Source organism: Peromyscus leucopus, chromosome 13 (genome assembly GCF_004664715.2).
Source record: "Peromyscus leucopus breed LL Stock chromosome 13, UCI_PerLeu_2.1, whole genome shotgun sequence".
NCBI lineage: Eukaryota > Metazoa > Chordata > Mammalia > Rodentia > Cricetidae > Peromyscus > Peromyscus leucopus.
The window spans coordinates 22800656-22818717 of NC_051074.1; the positions used below are offsets into that span (position 1 = coordinate 22800656).

Here is an 18062-nt window from a genome sequence, read left to right on the forward strand (position 1 = left end):
ATTGACGACTTTATTATTAAGTTGGGTTTTTAAAAACTTGCTCGCACAAAGGCAGACACCGAATATTTTCCAACTAGGGAAGAAAAGAATCACTTACCATAGTCAGATTTCCTCATCTCTTCCACCAATGAATGATCCCTTAGCCAGACAGAACCGTATCATAACTCTGAACTGGCTCTAATGACTTAGTCCTTCACATGTGGATGCCCTGTTTTGGTTTTTTGTTTGTTTTGGTTTTTTTTTTTAACTTTGGGGTCTGATCTTTGAGATTGTTTTCTCGTGGGGTACAGTACTGATTAGCTGCTCCAGCATGATACACTGGCTCAGGGAATTCATCCTCATAGTTTTCATTATAATGGAGGGAAATCTTCCTCCTCACATGCTTGGGAGCATCAAGTACAAGAAGTCAGACATTAGGACCAAACACTTGTCAGGGGATAAAACAATTTCACATAGCTTTTATATTATCCCATGGGAAGAAATAAAGTTCTTATATTTCTTTTTGGCATGATATGCTTTTCATATTCACAAAATCTCCAAGCATTTACTCTAAATTTCTGCCCCCCTAACTGCAAATACTACGTGATTAAAAATGTTCACAATCACAGTCTCAGCTGTGTCTTGGCCACCATGGTCTACCCAGCAACTGGATCTTATCATACCCCCAAAGTGACCTGGCAAACAGTGACAAACAGCTCCACACTGGGCACCCAGCTACAAGCTCACCTTTTCTTCATGACCAGCACAACTCCCAGAAATATGATAACGAAGAGCAAGATGCCTGCAATCACTCCGGCGATTTTAACTGTGTGGTCTGTTTGTTTCTCAGGTTCGGGGACTGGCTTTGGGGTAACGGCCCCTGGAGATGAAAAGGAGAGCAAGTGGGTAAGACAGAATAAAGACATTACATTTAAATTTCTCCCCCTGCATTTAACAGAATAATACAACTTATCAGAGCCAGCAGACCGACAGGCTTTGATTTCTTTCTTTCTTTTTTTTTTTTTAAGCAGCTTTCCTAGGTGCTGAAAGCATTGTAATTGCTCTTGTTGTTCAGCATTCACTCTCCACAGCACACCCACGTCTGACCCTTTTCTAAGAGACTTCTCAAACGCACTTTTAAATATTTTTATTATCTATGTTAGCTCCCGTTCATTCTTCTTTCCATTTAAAAACTTGCTAACAGCACATGAGCTATCCCTAAGCCTTTATCCAAATTTGATTTGCTGGAGCATTTTCCTCAATTATTTTTCATAAATGAAGCAACAATTCCATCACATATTAGCCCAAACACCTGGAAAAGTGAGATAAGCTCATTTACCATGCTTTTTTTTTTTTTCACCAGCCATTGTTTTTTTTTTTTTTTTTTTTAAACACAATAGAGACCTCCCGCCTTTGGCAATCTGAATCTAGGTCACATCTGGGAACCAAAAGGATCCTTCTAAGCAATTAATTCACAAAGTGGGCAGCAGCTGGCGATCACGCCACCGGCACCCATGGTTCATATCTGTTTAAATGAGATAACCAGGGCCTCAGAGTGGTGGCCACGTCTCGGCTCGCTTGTGTGCCTGTTTCCAAGACACCGTTTGTCCCGCTGCTGGTATAATGTGATGGAATGTCAAATCTATGTTGATGAAATATCCATTTCCTCTGCTAAATGAGTTCAGGACCAAGAATATTAGGAGTGTAATGTCCAATTCATTCAACAGCATCTACTTTTTAAAAGAGGTTTCTCCTGGCCTCATCAGGATGTGACGGCCTTTGGTGTTCGGAATAACACGGTTACCACCCTTCCTAAATGAAGCAATGTTATGTGCAAACTTCTCATCCTAGGATCTTTTTCCTTTTCGTTGGTCAAAATGTAATGAAGAGTGAGAGTCTGTGCCTGCTCTTTCTCCCTTTCCAGTGTGTTTTCCACCAACGTGTCCCTCTGTGCTTGAAAAACTGCACTGGTCCTGCCTCTGTGCCCACAAGCACAGCTTAGCAGGCATCTTTGTGGGGAACGGGTGAGGTGAGCCACAGCTGCCGGGTTTCCTCGCTCCTTTGGAAGCATACCGACCCTATTTCTCTCCAACTACACTCATATTACAATTTTCATTCGAGAGAACACGGCTGTAACCTGACCTGGTGAAGCTGGGTGTAGATTAGAGGAGAGACAAGAGATGGAAGACCCCAGGCCACCCTCATATGCTTTTCCCCTACAAAGGGAGTATGACCATCCCAGATGTCCTGTCTACTGCCTCTTAGGGCCAGCTTCAGTTACTGGCTTTTAATAAAAAGGAGCCTTCTAGCCATGCACTTTCCTTCATTATTGATAACGATGCACACGGTAAGTAAAAGCTTTCAGGAGCAACTTCCGATGAGTATTTATTATTATTATTATTATTATTATTATTATTAATTTTATTTTTGACAATGTCAAAAGGACAGAAAATCCTTTTATTTTTTCTTTGATGGGTAGCCCTCAAACCTGCTGTCTAGTGAAATGTTAAGTATTAATGATAATTATTTCATAGTAATTACATCTGAAGAACACTCACTGCCTTAGACCTGGGGACAGTGGGGAGGGGGGAGCAGAGCACCAGGTGGCTGATGCAGAAGAAACTGTTACATTAAATATATTGTTTTGGAAAAAAATATCCATGGAAAAATGCATACATGATAAGAGGATAAAAACTTTATGAATGCAAAACGTAACCTGCAAATTCAGAAATGGAGGTCCAACCATTTCTATTTTTATTGAATTCCAATTTTAAATGTGTAATTTGCAAAATAGCCTTTTGTTTTTCTTTCAAATGTTGGAATGCTGGCAGCCATTTTTATTTATTTTGCTAGCTAGTGGTTACTAGTTCTCCAAATATATTTTCAATAGAGCAAAATGATTTTAAGGTGTTTTTTTTGGGGGGGGAGGTGTCAATAGTAAATACACCAATTGAAAAAGAATTTAGAAAAAAATTATTTCAGTTTAAAAAATTCTCACATTAAAAAAAAAAATAAGACGATCTGGACTCACACATTGTAAGTTCTAAGAAAAGAGAGGGCCACTAAAAGGTATGGGCTTGCTTCTGCCAACCAAGTAACCAGGTATTTTTCCTTGAGCATTACCTGGCTGTGATGCAGCTTTGAATGGGTATTCCTTTCCAGGACAAAGATTGCTGCTCACCCAGCCTTTGTCCTTTTAGGGAAGCACAAAAGGACATTGCTATGCAACCCAGCAGAAGCTCAACATCCCCCCCTCCTTAGGGCTCCTTGCAGGTCAAGAAAATGAAATGTTCTGGAGCCCTGAGTGGCCTTGTAGCAACATTGATCACGGTTGCTATCATGTGAAGCAGAAGAACGACCCCTAAGGACGTGGAGGTCTGCCTGGGACCACCCACCTGGCTAACACAGGTGCTTGTTTGTGGGCTTCTAGGAGAAGCAGAAAAACTTAAACACCAAGTCAAGATTAGGTGGGTACTAGCTTCCAACAGCCTGATGAGGGGGTATCCATGATGCTGGGCTGCCTCTCAGAACAGGCAAGTCCTGCCGTCATTACATGGTATGAGGCCCCTGTGCCCTTCCAGGAACCAGAGTCTGTGTGGGTTCCCCTTAGAGTGGGTGGTCTTCTTCCCTCTCTGATTTATTTGGAAACACAGGATTAGGTCAATCACATTGGGCTGTTCCCATTTCCTTTTTACCCTATGTGGGTTTGAATAAAAATAGTCCTCACAGGCTCATATATTGGATCCCTCTTAGTCATCAGGGAAGTGGAATTCTTTGATAGGATTAGAAGGATTAGGAGGTGTGGTCTTGTTGGAGGAGGTGTGTCACTGGGGGTGGGGCTTTGAGGTTTCAAAAGACCACGCTGCATCCAGTCTCTTCTTTCTTGGCCTATGGATCATGACATAGTTCTCAACTATGGCTCCAGCACTTGCTTGCATATTGCCGGGCTCCAAGCCATGATGACAATGGACTAAAGCTCTGAAACTGTAAGTCAGTCCCCAATTAAATGATTTCTCTTCTAAGAGTTGCCTTGGTCATGGTGTCTCTTCACAGCAATAGCACAGTGACTAAGACACCCTACATCTATGAATGTAATGGCATTGACTATTTTTATTGATGAAAACAGAAAAGTGCATCTAAACACCATCATTAAAGGTCTCTGATACAATGTCTAATAGGAAGAAAAAGAGAAACTCAAAAGCCAGGGAATGTCTGTTCAGTACAGCATCTGATTAGTTTCAAATTGGCAGAAAACAGAGTTTTGGCCTGGTGCTTAATGTTAAATTAAATCACAGCAGCATGCCAGACCAAGAACATGATGTGCTCAGCCACTGGCTTTAGGTCTGGACCCAATTTTGACTACTGAACTGGCTGTATGGGTTTTTCCAGGAGGCCATGAAGGCCAATGCTGATGACCTGAGCTCCTGACCACCCTGTCCAAAGCACTTGGAATGGCTTCCCTTTGCCAGGCTTGGGAAAGCTGAGGGGGGATAGCCTGGTATAACGACACCACAAGGAATCTTTAGCTGATTACTGCCAGGGCAACTGTGAACACAGAAGAAAACATCACCAATATTCTTCATTTATTTAATGAGTGGTTTCCTGACACTTTGCTACATTTCTTATATATTAGGAACATAGCAGTGAGCATATGGACAAAAAAAAAAAAAAAAGGAGCTCAGAATTTATACTCCATTGTGCAAATATAGAAAAGTATTTGAACAAGGTCTGTGGGCCACACATTTCTTGGTGCTAGGCCTGGTGGGGTGATGGCCAAGCAGTGAGAGCTAAGAAGAAATTACTAAGACAATAGCATCCATTGGAGAGACTAGCAGGAGGAAGGAGAGCGAGGCATGGCCTGACCCTCCTGACCTCACTTAAGGTGAGACTGCATCACTGGGTAGGAATGGAGTGTAGCAAACCGGGAAAATGGCCCAGGGCACTGGTGGGTGGGGGTCACTTCACCAAAGAGCAGGGAGAATTCTGCTTCAGATGGGGCCCACAGCAGGATTCTGAGTGGAGGAGATACAATCGGGTTTATATGTAACAGCCCTATCTTGGCTGCAGAGAAGGCTGTAAGGCATCCACAGTGGAAACGGGGACATCAAGAGCAAGGTTATCACAACAACCCAGACTGATTCTATGATGGGAGTAGTAGAGGTGGTGATGCTTCGTTCAACTTCATATACTTCCAGGGCGGTCATAGGTATTTGCCAATGAACTTCAGTAGGCCGGGACAACCAACACTCAGGTTTCTGGAAGTCATTACAGAAGACCTGAAGGTGTCATTGACTCAAATTGACAGTGTGGGTGAAGTAGGCTCAGACAGGGACAGCAGGAGCTTAGTTGTAGACTCCTTAGGATGCCGCGCTAATGACATCCAAAGGAGAGACCAAGTGGCAGTTGGGACAGGTGAGATCTCTGGGTATGAGACACCAACTTAGGAAATGCCATAAAAATGACAGTGTGGAAAGTCACAAGTCTACTCAGGGACACTGAGAAGATGAAGACAGAGGTGAGTCTGTCAGGGTAGTGTGGAGAGAAATCAGCCAGAAGAAGGTCATCAAGGTGAGCAAAGGTTAAGAGGGAAAGTCTCTGCAGCCTGCTCAGTGAGAGATGTGGGGACTGTGAGATGTTGTCTCTCATGCATTAAAGATGGGGAAGCTGATAGCATCCCTGAGGCCAAATGCTAATGATAAACAGAAGCAAAAGTCAGGGAGGAGGGGGCGGGGGAGGGGGGGGGGAGAAAGAAATGCCCGCAGGGCTGATGTCTTAGAAGAGTCAAAGGTCAGGGTAAGTATCCAGAAGGTGGGGCTGGCCCAGGCCAGGAAGCAGTCACTGTGTCCTGAGGAGCAGGAGGAGCAGCAGCTGTTACGATGGCTGGCAGATGTGGAAGAGGTCTTGGAGTGTAACACTGAAATGGTCTCCACTAATGGCTTGATTGCCTGTGAGGAAAGCAGCCAGAGGGGTTGGGAAGGAGATGAGGTAAGAAGGTTAGTCGGAGGTGGGAGAAAAGGCAGCAAGAGCGTGGGACAGGTAGGGTCCATGGAAGAGGCTGGAGGCCACTGCGGCACAGGCTTTGCAGGTGGCCAAAGGTGAGAGCCGAGCCCTGAGAGCAATGGCAGAGAACCGGGCAGGTGACTAAGGAGGGCAAGGGGTAGTGGTAGGAAGGAAAGCGGTGGAAGGGGGTGTGGGGTGGAGCTAGCCCTGATGCTGACAGCGGTGACATCTGGGGAGAGGAGAAGACGGGGGAAAGATGGCGGCTTGGGCTGTGACTTACCCCAAAGTACATGAAGCTGGAGGATTTCTTCCCACCTCACAACCAGAGTGAAGGAAGAGGAGGAGTGAAACGCAGAGTGGAATGGACATTTGGAGCTATTTTCCAAGGTGGCAGAGGGATGACTGGTCACCCCTGGAAGTGCAGATGCCTTTCCTGGATGTCCCACATCACCTACGTACAACAGCCACAGGGCAGCAGAATACACGTTTGTTCCTGGGACCCAGGGTTCACATCAATGCCTCTCTAGTAAGTCCCTCTTCTGCACCAGGTCCTGTGACTAAGAGGAATTAGAGGAGGCAGATCACTGAGTCCTCATGCCCTCATGACAGAGACCTGGTCACTGTCAACAACACAGGAAACCGTGGTAAACGCCCACGAGCTCCAGAACCTACTTGGTGCAGTGCAGGGAACCGAGTCGGAAAGGCTCCATGCCAGAAGCAGCAGTGAGTGGCCTGACAGATGTCCAGACAGGCAGACAGCGTGTACCAGGGTGTCAGGCAGAGAAGGCTTTGTGAGTACAGAAGAGCTTTGCTTTTGGAGCCCAGGCAGGGTTGGCAACAGTCTAGGAGAGCCTTGGAGGCGAGGCTTTGTGCTGTCATAGGCATTGCCCACGGTAGAGCATTGTAAGTTAGAGAAAACAAACACCAAACCACAGAGAATGACGGAAATGGCCTTGAGAATAACCAGGTAGGAACCCACCAGTTCCACCAAGAAGGGAAAGGAAGGAGATTAGAGAGCATGCTGAAAAGGAAGGCTATCATTACAGCAGACAGGGATCCCCAATGTTCAAACCAAAGCAGGGCAGGAACTGAAGGGATACATATGACTGCCAGCAGGGGGTGCTCAAGTCACCTGACTGCCAACAGGGGGGTGCTGAGTCTCCTGGCTTGAGTCTTCCTTGGGGGAGAGGGGTTGGTGCTGCTAATCCAGGGGGACAAGAGTGTCCAGGTTCAGCATTTGAACTCAACCCAGGCAACACTTGAGGACTGTCACAGCACGCTCATGGGTATCCAGTGCAAACCAGTACCCTAATCTCCCCTCTTGGTTTCAGGTCCCCGGGGGTGGCAGGGAAGAAACCGGAACAAAGGGCACACGAGGGGAACGGAGGTGGGAATGTCTCTTGTTGAAGCACTAGAATCCCAGGCTGCCTGGGCTCCTTTTGTGGTCCAGGATGACCCTGAACTTGAGGTTCTCTTGCCTCCACAGGCACGCAGCACTACACAGGGATTGTACAGATCTGGAGCTCAAACCCAGGGCCTTGTGGTGTACTACGGAAGTACTCTGCCTTCTCTACCATCTGAGAACACATCCTGCCCTCCAAATGTTTGGAGGAGCGATGGTTAAAAAGAAAAGTCTAAATGTCAACTGACTTAGTCTCAATCACTTCATACTAGCATTTTTCTGACTACGTGGAAGTCATCATCGAATTTTTGCCTTTTTCCTCTTGACCCTTTGTACAGGTTTTTCTGTTCTCTTCCTTAAAAAGAGGAACATCCAGGCTTAAAAGAGTGTTGTGAGACCAATCTTCCATGTCTCGTTGCTCAGAGTATTACAGTTCTTTGCAGTCTTATTTACTTTGTTTTTAGTTGTACCTTAATATTATATGTAATGGCAAGACAACCCGAAGATTTTTCATCTAAATTACATAGTATTGTCTTTCTTCCTAGGAATAGTCAATTACGACTCAGAGAATAACCTGTGCTCACACTCTGGGTAACCTGATTATGCTTTTGAATTTATAGCTTTCCCTCTGCCCCCTGATTCCGCTGTAGGGCGAACAGAGCGTGCACAACTTCCAAGTAATGATTGCATATGTAGTTCTTCATGCACAGCTGAGATACTCTGTTGTTTGAAAGGTACATCTTCCCCTCAAATTAATCTCCTCTCTCTCTCTCTTGTTTTGGCTCTAATTTCATGGCAGCTATTGCTCCCCTTTATTGATGTGGCTGACACCCCGTGGAGAAGACGATTTATCAAAGACTCTGCACTCACTAGCTGGACTCTAAAAGTTCTGAGAGAATTATTAACACTATTACTATTCTGATGAAATACTTTCTTCTTCCCGTTTGAATTTCTTGAATCACGATCGAGTCATAAAACGAGGAATCAACTTGTCAATACGAAGTCATCAGCCGTGCGCACCTTTCATATAAAGTACATAATCAATAACAGGGATCTAAGCGGCTGCTTCAGGCTTTTTGGAGGATGAGTTAGTTAAGAGTGTGGTGTGGGGGGATCCCAAGACACCGAGCTAAATTCTGAAGGTATTCAAATCACCATCTGTTGTCAGTCACGTTTTCTGTCAGAGCTTATGCTTCTGGGTCACGGTCTAGCCTATGTTCAGCCCTTAAAAATGATTTTTGTGGCAGGAAGAATATAAATGCTTCCTACACACAGTATTGTTTACAACTCTCCCATCCCAAGTCCTTTCTGCTTCTGAAATTTCTTATTACTCTATCAAAAATAAATATATTTAGGGTCAATGAGGTAACTCAGTGGGTAAAGGCATTTGCCACCTAAACTGATGACCTGAGTTTGATCCCTGGGACCCACATGGCAGGAGAGAACCAACTCCTGAAGTTGGCCTCCGATCTCCATAATACGCCAACACATACACAACACACATCATACACACACAAACACAGACAACACATACAGATACACACACAGACATAAACAAAGACACACACACACACACACACACACACACACACACACACACCCCACCCCATATCACACCCATTCAAACACTAATTCTTTTGAAAGCCAGTACATTCAATAAATTAAACATGCTTGCTAGAAGTATCAACACTCCGAGGGCCTCAAAATGCACAAAGAATCTGCAGGTTGGGATGGGAAGCGTCTTCTCCATGCCCCAAGAGCTACACACATGTGACCCTTGAAAGGTGTACCGAGCACAGAGAGTGTAGGACTGTGTTCATACTGTAGAAGCACTCTATCACCGAGCTCCACCCATGTCCAGGAAAATACTACTGAATATACAGGCATGAAAGGAAGTCTTACAGGGGAAACCTGAGAGGGGATTTTCACATGCTGTGTCCAGAATGCAACAGGTACTCAAAGTCAGAGCAAGTCAATGAACCTTGGCCATACAGAAAAAACATTTGGCCCTCACCTCACAGAGGTGGGATCAATACGAAAGAGACTTATTCTGGCCCCAGACTGAAGAAGAGGCCCCTGACACATAGATAAGCCTGCCAACTTCCAGAATGCCAAATGATGCCACGTCCTTTCTCATCACTGCTACGTTCCTCCACCTAGGCCCCTGCTTTACCTCCAGTTCTGAACCTTTGCCTTCCAAATATACATTTTATCTAATTATTTTTATGATGTGCTGCAGCCATACCGACGTCCTGAATAATAACCCAAATTGGGTCACTCTTTACTGAAACTGAAACCACAAATATGAGAGGTTTCCAAGGCATATTTCAGATGGCAGTCAAGGCCATTTGAACTACTTCCCACACCTCTTTTTAAACTTTATTCCTTGCTCACTTGCCATCCACCGCTCTTGGACTCAGAAATGGAGATGTTAGACTCCCCCCCCCCCGCCCCCAAGCAGGTTCCCCTTCCTGGCCCCTGTTCCATCTCCAGGAAGCTTTCCTCAGCCCCTCTCTGTAGTCCAACTCTCCTCTACACTCACACCCACATAATTCCAGCACGACCCGTGACTTCTGACCACATAGCAAATGTGCATTCTCCAGACTCTGAGAGCACGTGCGTAAGACTTACCACTTTCCACCTGAGGTCAGTGATTCTGGTGAGTTCTCTTCATTCTGTGCTAAGCTATATGTTCTTTAGGGCAAAACTGGTTCAATTTGTCTGTGTTCCCTTGAAGTGACCAGCCCCACATCATGTCATGTATGCAGTATGCATGTAAGGCCACATCTGTAGAGTCAAAGCTCTGTCACAGTCACGCTCACTCTAATTTCCTGTCCCTCTATCTGCCATCTTTTTCGAGCATAACTGTTCCTTCTTTCTATTAAAGCCCCAGACATTGGGCAACGGGCAGGAAGGAAACAGGAAGGAGGAAAAAGAAGTAACCAGCACAGGCGGTCCTGTTTTCTGCCCTCTGCTCCACAGCTTCTCAAGACTGAGAAAGGAGCTAATGAGGAAGGGGCACACGCTCCACCTCAGAGGCCTTCCATAGATCCTGAGACAATGTGCAAGAGAGGAGAGTGACTGAACATGGGCTCCGAGGGACAGCCCAGAGAAGAAGAGATGAGGACCCTTGGCAGGAAAATTACTACCCAACTTTAGTCAACGGTATAATGAGATTAACAGAAAGAAAGTGTGGACAGAAATACCTGTGCCAAACAGAGCCGCAGCACCCACGGCAGTGGAGTGTGTGCCTGTCAGTGACCCTCAAGTTAACTGGGTCTGCACAGAGAGACAAGAAATGAGCTGCTGTCAAGAATAAAGCCCTAGGAAGGCAATCCTTGTAACAATTAAGCGGGCACAGGCCATTTTTCATGCTTATATAGGAAATTTGGTTTAGAAATCTCAACTAGCCCCAAATCATTTCCATTGTAATTACAACGGCCTGGGGTCCTCTGCTAAGGAAAAATGTGGAGAGACATTTGATAAGATAATGGTCGTATGGATCAAACTATTAATAATAATTTCATTTAATAAAATGGTTACTGCCTCTCATCCTGCCATGACAGCATTTTATTTTCAGAGTTCTTCATCACTTAGAAGAAACAGGTGAAACACGAACTTCATCTTTATTAAGCCCCACGCCAGCTTAAAGGCACAGGTGGCTGCCTTTGACATGCCTTTAACTGTGTAGCTTTTGTGCATGCACACACAACAGTATCCAAAGAAATTACATGGCAGATAAGGGCAACCCACCAAAGGTCAAAAGATAATTTTTAGGACCGAAGAATCAGTAACTGCTTGGCCCATGACCTTAAGGACCTAAGTTTAGATCCTCAGCACCCACAAGGAAAGCCAGGCAAGGCAGCAAGTCTGAAATGCCAACATTAGGGGGTGGGGAGAAAGAGTAAACTCTGGAGTTCACTGGGCAGCCAGGCTCACCAAAATGCTGAACTGAGTTCAGTGAGAGATTCTGTTCTAAGAATAAGTTGGAGAGCAATGGAGGAAAACATCCATATTTGCCTCTGGCCTCCACATGCATGTACATACATGTCTACACATGTGCTTGCATGTCCACACACAAGTACATATCCATGAATGCATATACATATAAAATCATTTTGTGTCATAGTTTTTTCAAAGATATCTATCATCTATCTATCTATCTATCTATCTATCTATCCATCCATCCACCCACCCATCATCTATCTATCTATCTATCTATCTATCTATCTATCTATCTACCTATCTATCTATCTATCTTCTACATAATATCCCAAGTAAAAAAGACAAAGCTAAATCACAACATTTACACAAAATCTCAGAGAAAAGTTGGCATGTAATACATCTCTTGCAATGGTAGCAGAGACACAGCCCATCACTTTCTGTCACTCCCAGTCCAAGGAGTTCCCACCCTCCTTAGAGATCATCACTCAAGTAAAGTTGGACTCCTGAGTGTTCTGTGGAACAGAATTTCAGGACAAGTCAGGAAGAAGCAAAGTTAGGGAGTTATTAAGGGGCTATGAGGCAGTGTAGATAATTTACACATTGGCATGTAGAGACAGTCGCTCTCAGAAGAAAGGGCGGTACCCATCTGGGACATGGGTATGGCCCTCTCAAGAGAGAAAGCAGCAGTTAGGTATCTACTACTGCTGCATACATAATTCAATACATTTAAAGGTACTTTGCATTCAAGGATGTGTTTTGTAGAGCAGGTTGAAGATTAAAGTGCTGTGGGACATCTTTCTGTATGCTGTGAATATGTGTGGCTCCCACTGGATAATAAGTAAAGCTGTTTTGGCCTATGGCAAGAAAGCTTACAGCCAGGTGGAAAACCCGAGCTGAGATACAGAGAGAAGAAAGGTGGGGTTAGGAGAGATGAGGGCCTGCCACTCAAGGAGCAACAAGATGCCAGCCGACTGGTAATGCCTCGGCCACATGACAACATATAGATTTATAGAAATGGGTTAATTTAAGATGTAAGAGCTAGCTAGCAAGAAGCTGAAGCCATAGGCCATACAGTTTGTAATTAATTGATTATTTTATAAGAAGCTATGGGACCACGGGTAAGAGAGATTCATCTGGACTGCTGGGCAAGGCAGGACTAGAGAAATTTGGGGCTACATTAAAATTTAAAAGTTAAAGTTTAAAAACTAAGTAAAAACATATATAAGCTCATTTCCCTTTTTTTTTTTAATCTTAAAGAATTTCCCTTGGTAAAGGAAATTGTAGGGTAGTTTCATGGGGTGTATTGTTCAGATTTAGGAAAGAGAAAAGGTGCTGTCACAGATAAACTCTTGCTGGAGGCAGTTTTTGGAAGCAGACACATGATTTCTAGAGTGAACTCTGGATTTGTCAACTGTATTGAGGTTTCTGAGTTCAAGAACAAGAGGCTTCTTTTCCTTTCCCATCTCTTAATTGTCTTGTCTTCCTATTCCGCCTCACTTTGAACAAGAGCTCCGATGTGAATAAACTATGCCACCATCAGTAAGCAGCTGCAGGACAGAGCCACATCATTAGCGATGCCAGGAGGTACAGTAGACACCAATGCCATGGCTCTGGCGATGGGTTTCTGGAATATTTACTAGAACTCTGAAGCTCATCAGATACGGACAGACGAGGTTGGTACATACCACTTGTTAAGTGCAAAGCAGGTGTCAGGCTTATTTTCAAAGACTGTGTCTCAGAGGTAGTTATGGATCACTCTAAAAATACAAATGTGGTGAAGAAAGTTGGTGGCCGCACCCATCCCTGCCCAACGCTCCTTGGTCCCTCACAAATGGCTTTAGATTCCCCAGCTTCCTGTGCAGTCTTTGAAGAAGTTACGCAGTGAGATATTCTCTAAGCTGCCTTTAATGGGGTCTAGTGAAGTATATCCGGTACATACTTAGGTGACTCAGGAGGTAACAATGCTTGCTGCATAAGCGTGAGGACCAAAGTTTGAGTCCCCAGAATCTGTGTAAATGCCAGTTGCAATTATCAGTAATTCCAGAAACCCATGAGGAGATAAATGGTGGAAATAGGACCATCCCTAGAAACTCTTGTTTCGGCTAGCCTGATGTACACAGTGGAACAACAATAAAGAGACCTTGCCTCAAATAATGTCCTCTGACCTCTATGTAACACACACACACACACACACACACACACACACACACACACACACACACCCTAACCTCTCATCCCAGACACATACAGAAAAATTCCCCTATAGAATTGATTGACAATCAAGTGTCTTCTTTGGTTGAAAGACAAATATGATCCCCATTTAAGCCCAGGACACCAACAGGACAAAGTAATCTCAATGGCAAGGTCAACAAAGGAAAGTATGCCAATGCATTATTCACTGCTCTGGGCCATTACTGTTTCAAATAAAATAGTGCACTGGAAAACACAGGAACTTTATATATATATATATATATATATATATATATATATATAGTTTTCATCACTATCATCGTCAGTAGCAACATAACAGGCTGGGCCATACTGATGTGGTTTGTTACTCAAAGCCAGGAAAAGGGAAGTGTCTTCGTGGGGCTCCTTACGGTCCTGACATATGGTAGGACAACTGTCTTCACCCAACGGCCCCTCCAGCCAGGCACCCACACCCTGAAGAGCTGAACATTCTCATACAGCTCCACCTGAGCCCCCGCTGTTTTGTAACATGAAACAAACTTGTTTTAAACAACTGAATGGAAACTTTGGAAAACCTCTGCCCCAGGCTTGTCTCTATTGTGGGTTTTGGGTTTATAAACCCTATCCTGCCTGGCTTTCAGGTTTAGATTTCTCTCCAGCATGGGCCTGCTGTCTACCACAGGCAAAGAAAGCACTCGTAATCTGACCTTCATCAAGTGGCTTTCTCCTGTGTCTTGAGTGGGTGTAACAGAATAATGTTCCTCCCCTGCTCCCGTGCATTCGAAGACCCTAGAACCTACATAGTGCCCATGTAAATAATACTGCATGCACCATCAAGAGATCAATCTCTCAGAAGCTCAATTTTGAGCACCTCTGAAGGGATACAGGGTGTATGTGTGACTGGCAATGGTCTCGATTGATTCTCATGAAAGACTCAAGGCCAGCAAGGCTGTTTTACAGAGTAACAGCAGCAAAGGCAAAACAGGACCACCTACCTTGCCTACTCTGAGACACTTTCATGCTCAAATTTTTGTGTATTAACTGTTCTATAGCCTGAATGAGGTAAGAGATGACACTTTCCCTGTGAGGTAAGATATGACACTCTCCCTGTGAGGTAATTGATGGCATTCTCCCTGTTAGGAAAGAGATGGTACTTTCTCCCTGTTGAGGTAGGACATGGCACTCTCCCTGTGAGGTAAGAGATGGTACTCTCCCTGTTGGGGCAAGACATGGCACACTTCATATGAGGCATATCACTTTCCCTGTGAGAATATGGTATTTTAAGAAATTAAGAGATTTACACAGGAGCCTGAACTTAAATGTACTACCATTTATCTCAAGAACAAAAATCCTAAATTATGTTCTCTATGGACTTCCTGAGTGAACAATCCAATTAAAACCAGAAGATCATGGCATGGCAGTGTGCCATGGTAACCCCAGTACCTGGCTGATGGAGGCAGGGGGATCCATAAGCTTGAGACTAGCCAGGAATGCTTCATAAATTCAAGGCCAACCTGAGCTACATAAAGAGCTCAGTCTTAAAAACAAAACACTCATGTGCCGAAGCTGCTTGTAGTGGCTTATCCATGCAATTCCAGCACCTGGGCAATGCAGGCAGAAAGACAGAGATGGAGGTCATCCTTGGGTACAGAGCGAGTTCCACAGCAGCCTAGGCTTACATGAGACATGTCTCAAGAATCCACAAACAAACAAAAACAACAAACAAACAAAAGAAACACCCCAAATGAAAGCTAACAAACCTAGAGCTAGGCATGGATTTATGCTAGAGCAATTGCCAAGTATGAGGCAGGACCTTGAGTTTGATGCATATCACCACCAAACGGATAAAAATACCAAACCAAGGACACTATTTTTAGGTGCAGAAGCCTATCTGACACATTTGAAATCCGCCCAGGAAACGGGCCATGGGTGTTTGAAAGTAGTGCAGATTCCACCTATGAACCTGAACTTCTCTAAAAGCTGGTGGAATGGAGGCCATAGCCCTCCATGTCTTCCTCACATATCCCACGAGGAGGGATGGAAAGGATAAGAGCCCATGGAGACCCACCGCAAACTTGACATGCTTTTGAAATCTGATGTTTGAGATTTTTCAGACAAGAACGACGTTGCATTTGAACTCCATAATACATTTTCTTTGAAATAAAATAGTGTTTTCAAGCCAGGCGGTGGTGGTGCACGCCTTTAATCCCAGCACTCGGGAGGCAGAGCCAGGTGGATCTCTGTGAGTTCGAGGCCAGCCTGGGCTACCAAGTGAGTTCCAGGAGAGGCACAAAGCTACACAGAGAAACCCTGTCTCGAAAAACCAAAAATAAATAAATAAATAAATAAATAAATAAATAAATAAATAAATAAATAAATAAAATAGTGTTTTCTATTTCTACTTCCTATCAGCTCCTATCACTGATCCTCAGGGAAAGGAGGATCCCCTCCTCCTCCTTACAGTTCCCATCATCGATGATGGCAAGGTGGCATAGTGCAACGGTGGAGGGCACGCTTCCCCCTTTCTTTGCACTTAGAGCATATTCCAGGTAAAGGAAGAAGTCCAGGCTGGTCTCAAACTCATAAAAATCCGCTGGCCTCAGCCCAAAGGAACTGAACCGTGGTTGCAGGTTTGTGAAACCAGACCCGGCTTAATGAACTGGCTTTGAGCAAATGAGGCCTCACCAAGAAGGCCTGGGCTTTTACCTCCCCACTCTCTAGGCCTCCCTTCCCCCATTCATTCCTAAGCTCGGTGAAGTTTTAAAATAACAGCCCTTTGGAAAGGAACCCCAATTATCCCAGATCCATCCTGCATATTTTGCCATATCCCCTCCATTTTTACCATCTTAAGATGATGAAGGGAATTCTGACTCACTTTCCATCCTCATTAAATTAAACAGATTGGACCAAGCCCAAAGCACTCTCCTAAATGCTAGTTATTTTGTAGTCACTTAAAATATATGGACAAGAGAGGCTAGGGGTAGGCCAAGGTCAACTCAAAATTTAATCAGCATAACCCTTGGACCATAAATCCTGAGTGAAATTCATGCTTAGACATAAAAATGTCAGGGTTAATCTGCAGACTTTAGATTTTCAATTGTAGCAATACTTTTTTCCCCCTAAGTAATAAAGGGATGAATGTAAAACTAACACAACAGTGTCTGTTGATAGGTGTGGATGAGACCTGTCAGTCATTGGGGACAGAAGATTGTCACTCAGCCTTAATCAAGATCCAGAGAATGCTCCACTCTTGCTCATTTTGTCTTGCTATGAAGGAAGCATTAATCCCATTATCAGATAGACGTATATCTCCTGATTGACAACATAACCTTAACCCTAACTCTAACTCTATCAAGGTAAAATGCTGCTATTTTGTTCATATAACCAAAGGTGGCTATTGTGAACTCAAAGATTCCCTTTCTACATTCTTTGTGGAGAAGCACCATGTACCAGATTAATATTAACAGGAAGGGAACGCCTCTTAAGACACAGATTTTCAACCCATGCTTCATAAGCCAGAAAACTCTGTGCACCAAGCAAGTGAAAGACAACTGAATATATGGTGTGGCTTTTTCTTACCACACTGCTGACAGGAGGAACAACTTGAAAAATTAAACTTTTCTATACTGAAGATATTTTACAGAAAAATTCTTAAGTTCATGTAATAAAAATGTAAAAAGAAAATGTTTTCAGTGTGATCTACATCTCTTAAAACACACTCTTTCTAAAAGCAAATGCTTGACATTTGACTCAGTAGTTACCCAGAGTCAAGGCAAAAGGAACCGAGTCTCCCATAGCACCCCGGCATCCTCTCTCCATGTTCTTGTAACTGTGCTGTCTTAGAGGAAACTGCCAAAGCAGAATGACAAACACAACACAAAAAAGAAAAAAAAGGAGCACTTAGTCAACTGTGACACTAGCCCCATTAAAGCCAAGTCACATGAAGAAGAATGTCCCCTCATATTACTTTCTTTCTAGGTAGAAAGGAAGTCTCAAAATCCTCCGGCAAACTTGGTAAAAAAACCCAGAAATACCAATCAAATCCTGCCCCATAGTCTATGATGGCCTCTGTGGCCAAAGACCGGACATCATCCCACCCTTTGCTATTTAATATGAAATGTACAGGGGCTGTGTAAGGCCTGGATCACCCATATTTACATGATGTTGCATCTAACAAAATTTAGTGGTCAATGATAGTTCTAATACAGTGACCATTTCCAATTGTTGGTCAGTACAAATGAAGAGTTCAGCCACTTTACTAACAAGAGAGGAGACACAGCCTTCTGACTTTTACTCCATTTTTTTCAAAACACCAGATTGAAGTTTCTCACACTGAAAACAACCCCAGCATCATACAGAAATCAAGATTTAGGGGTCAACTCCAGGCAGCATGTTCCCTTCTTCCATTATCCACTCATGATCATTAACAGCTCAAAACAGGGCAGGTGTGGTGGCACACACCTTTAATCCAAGCCCGTGGGATAGGCAAGTAGATCCCATGAATTCAAGGTCAGCCTGGTCTATATAAAGAGGCCCTTCGTCAGAA

The 18062-nt window shown here is 44.0% G+C and overlaps 1 protein-coding gene across 1 annotated transcript in view; it reads right to left on the bottom strand.

Moving 5' to 3' along the window:
- The window catches only part of Ptprm (protein tyrosine phosphatase receptor type M), a 968046-nt gene that overhangs the window by 256560 nt on the left and 693424 nt on the right, over nt 1-18062 (bottom strand). Inside the window, exon 15 of the mRNA XM_037210182.1 lies at nt 727-859. Coding sequence (XP_037066077.1) covers nt 727-859 — 133 coding nt within the window. The remainder of the gene's footprint in view (nt 1-726; nt 860-18062) is intronic.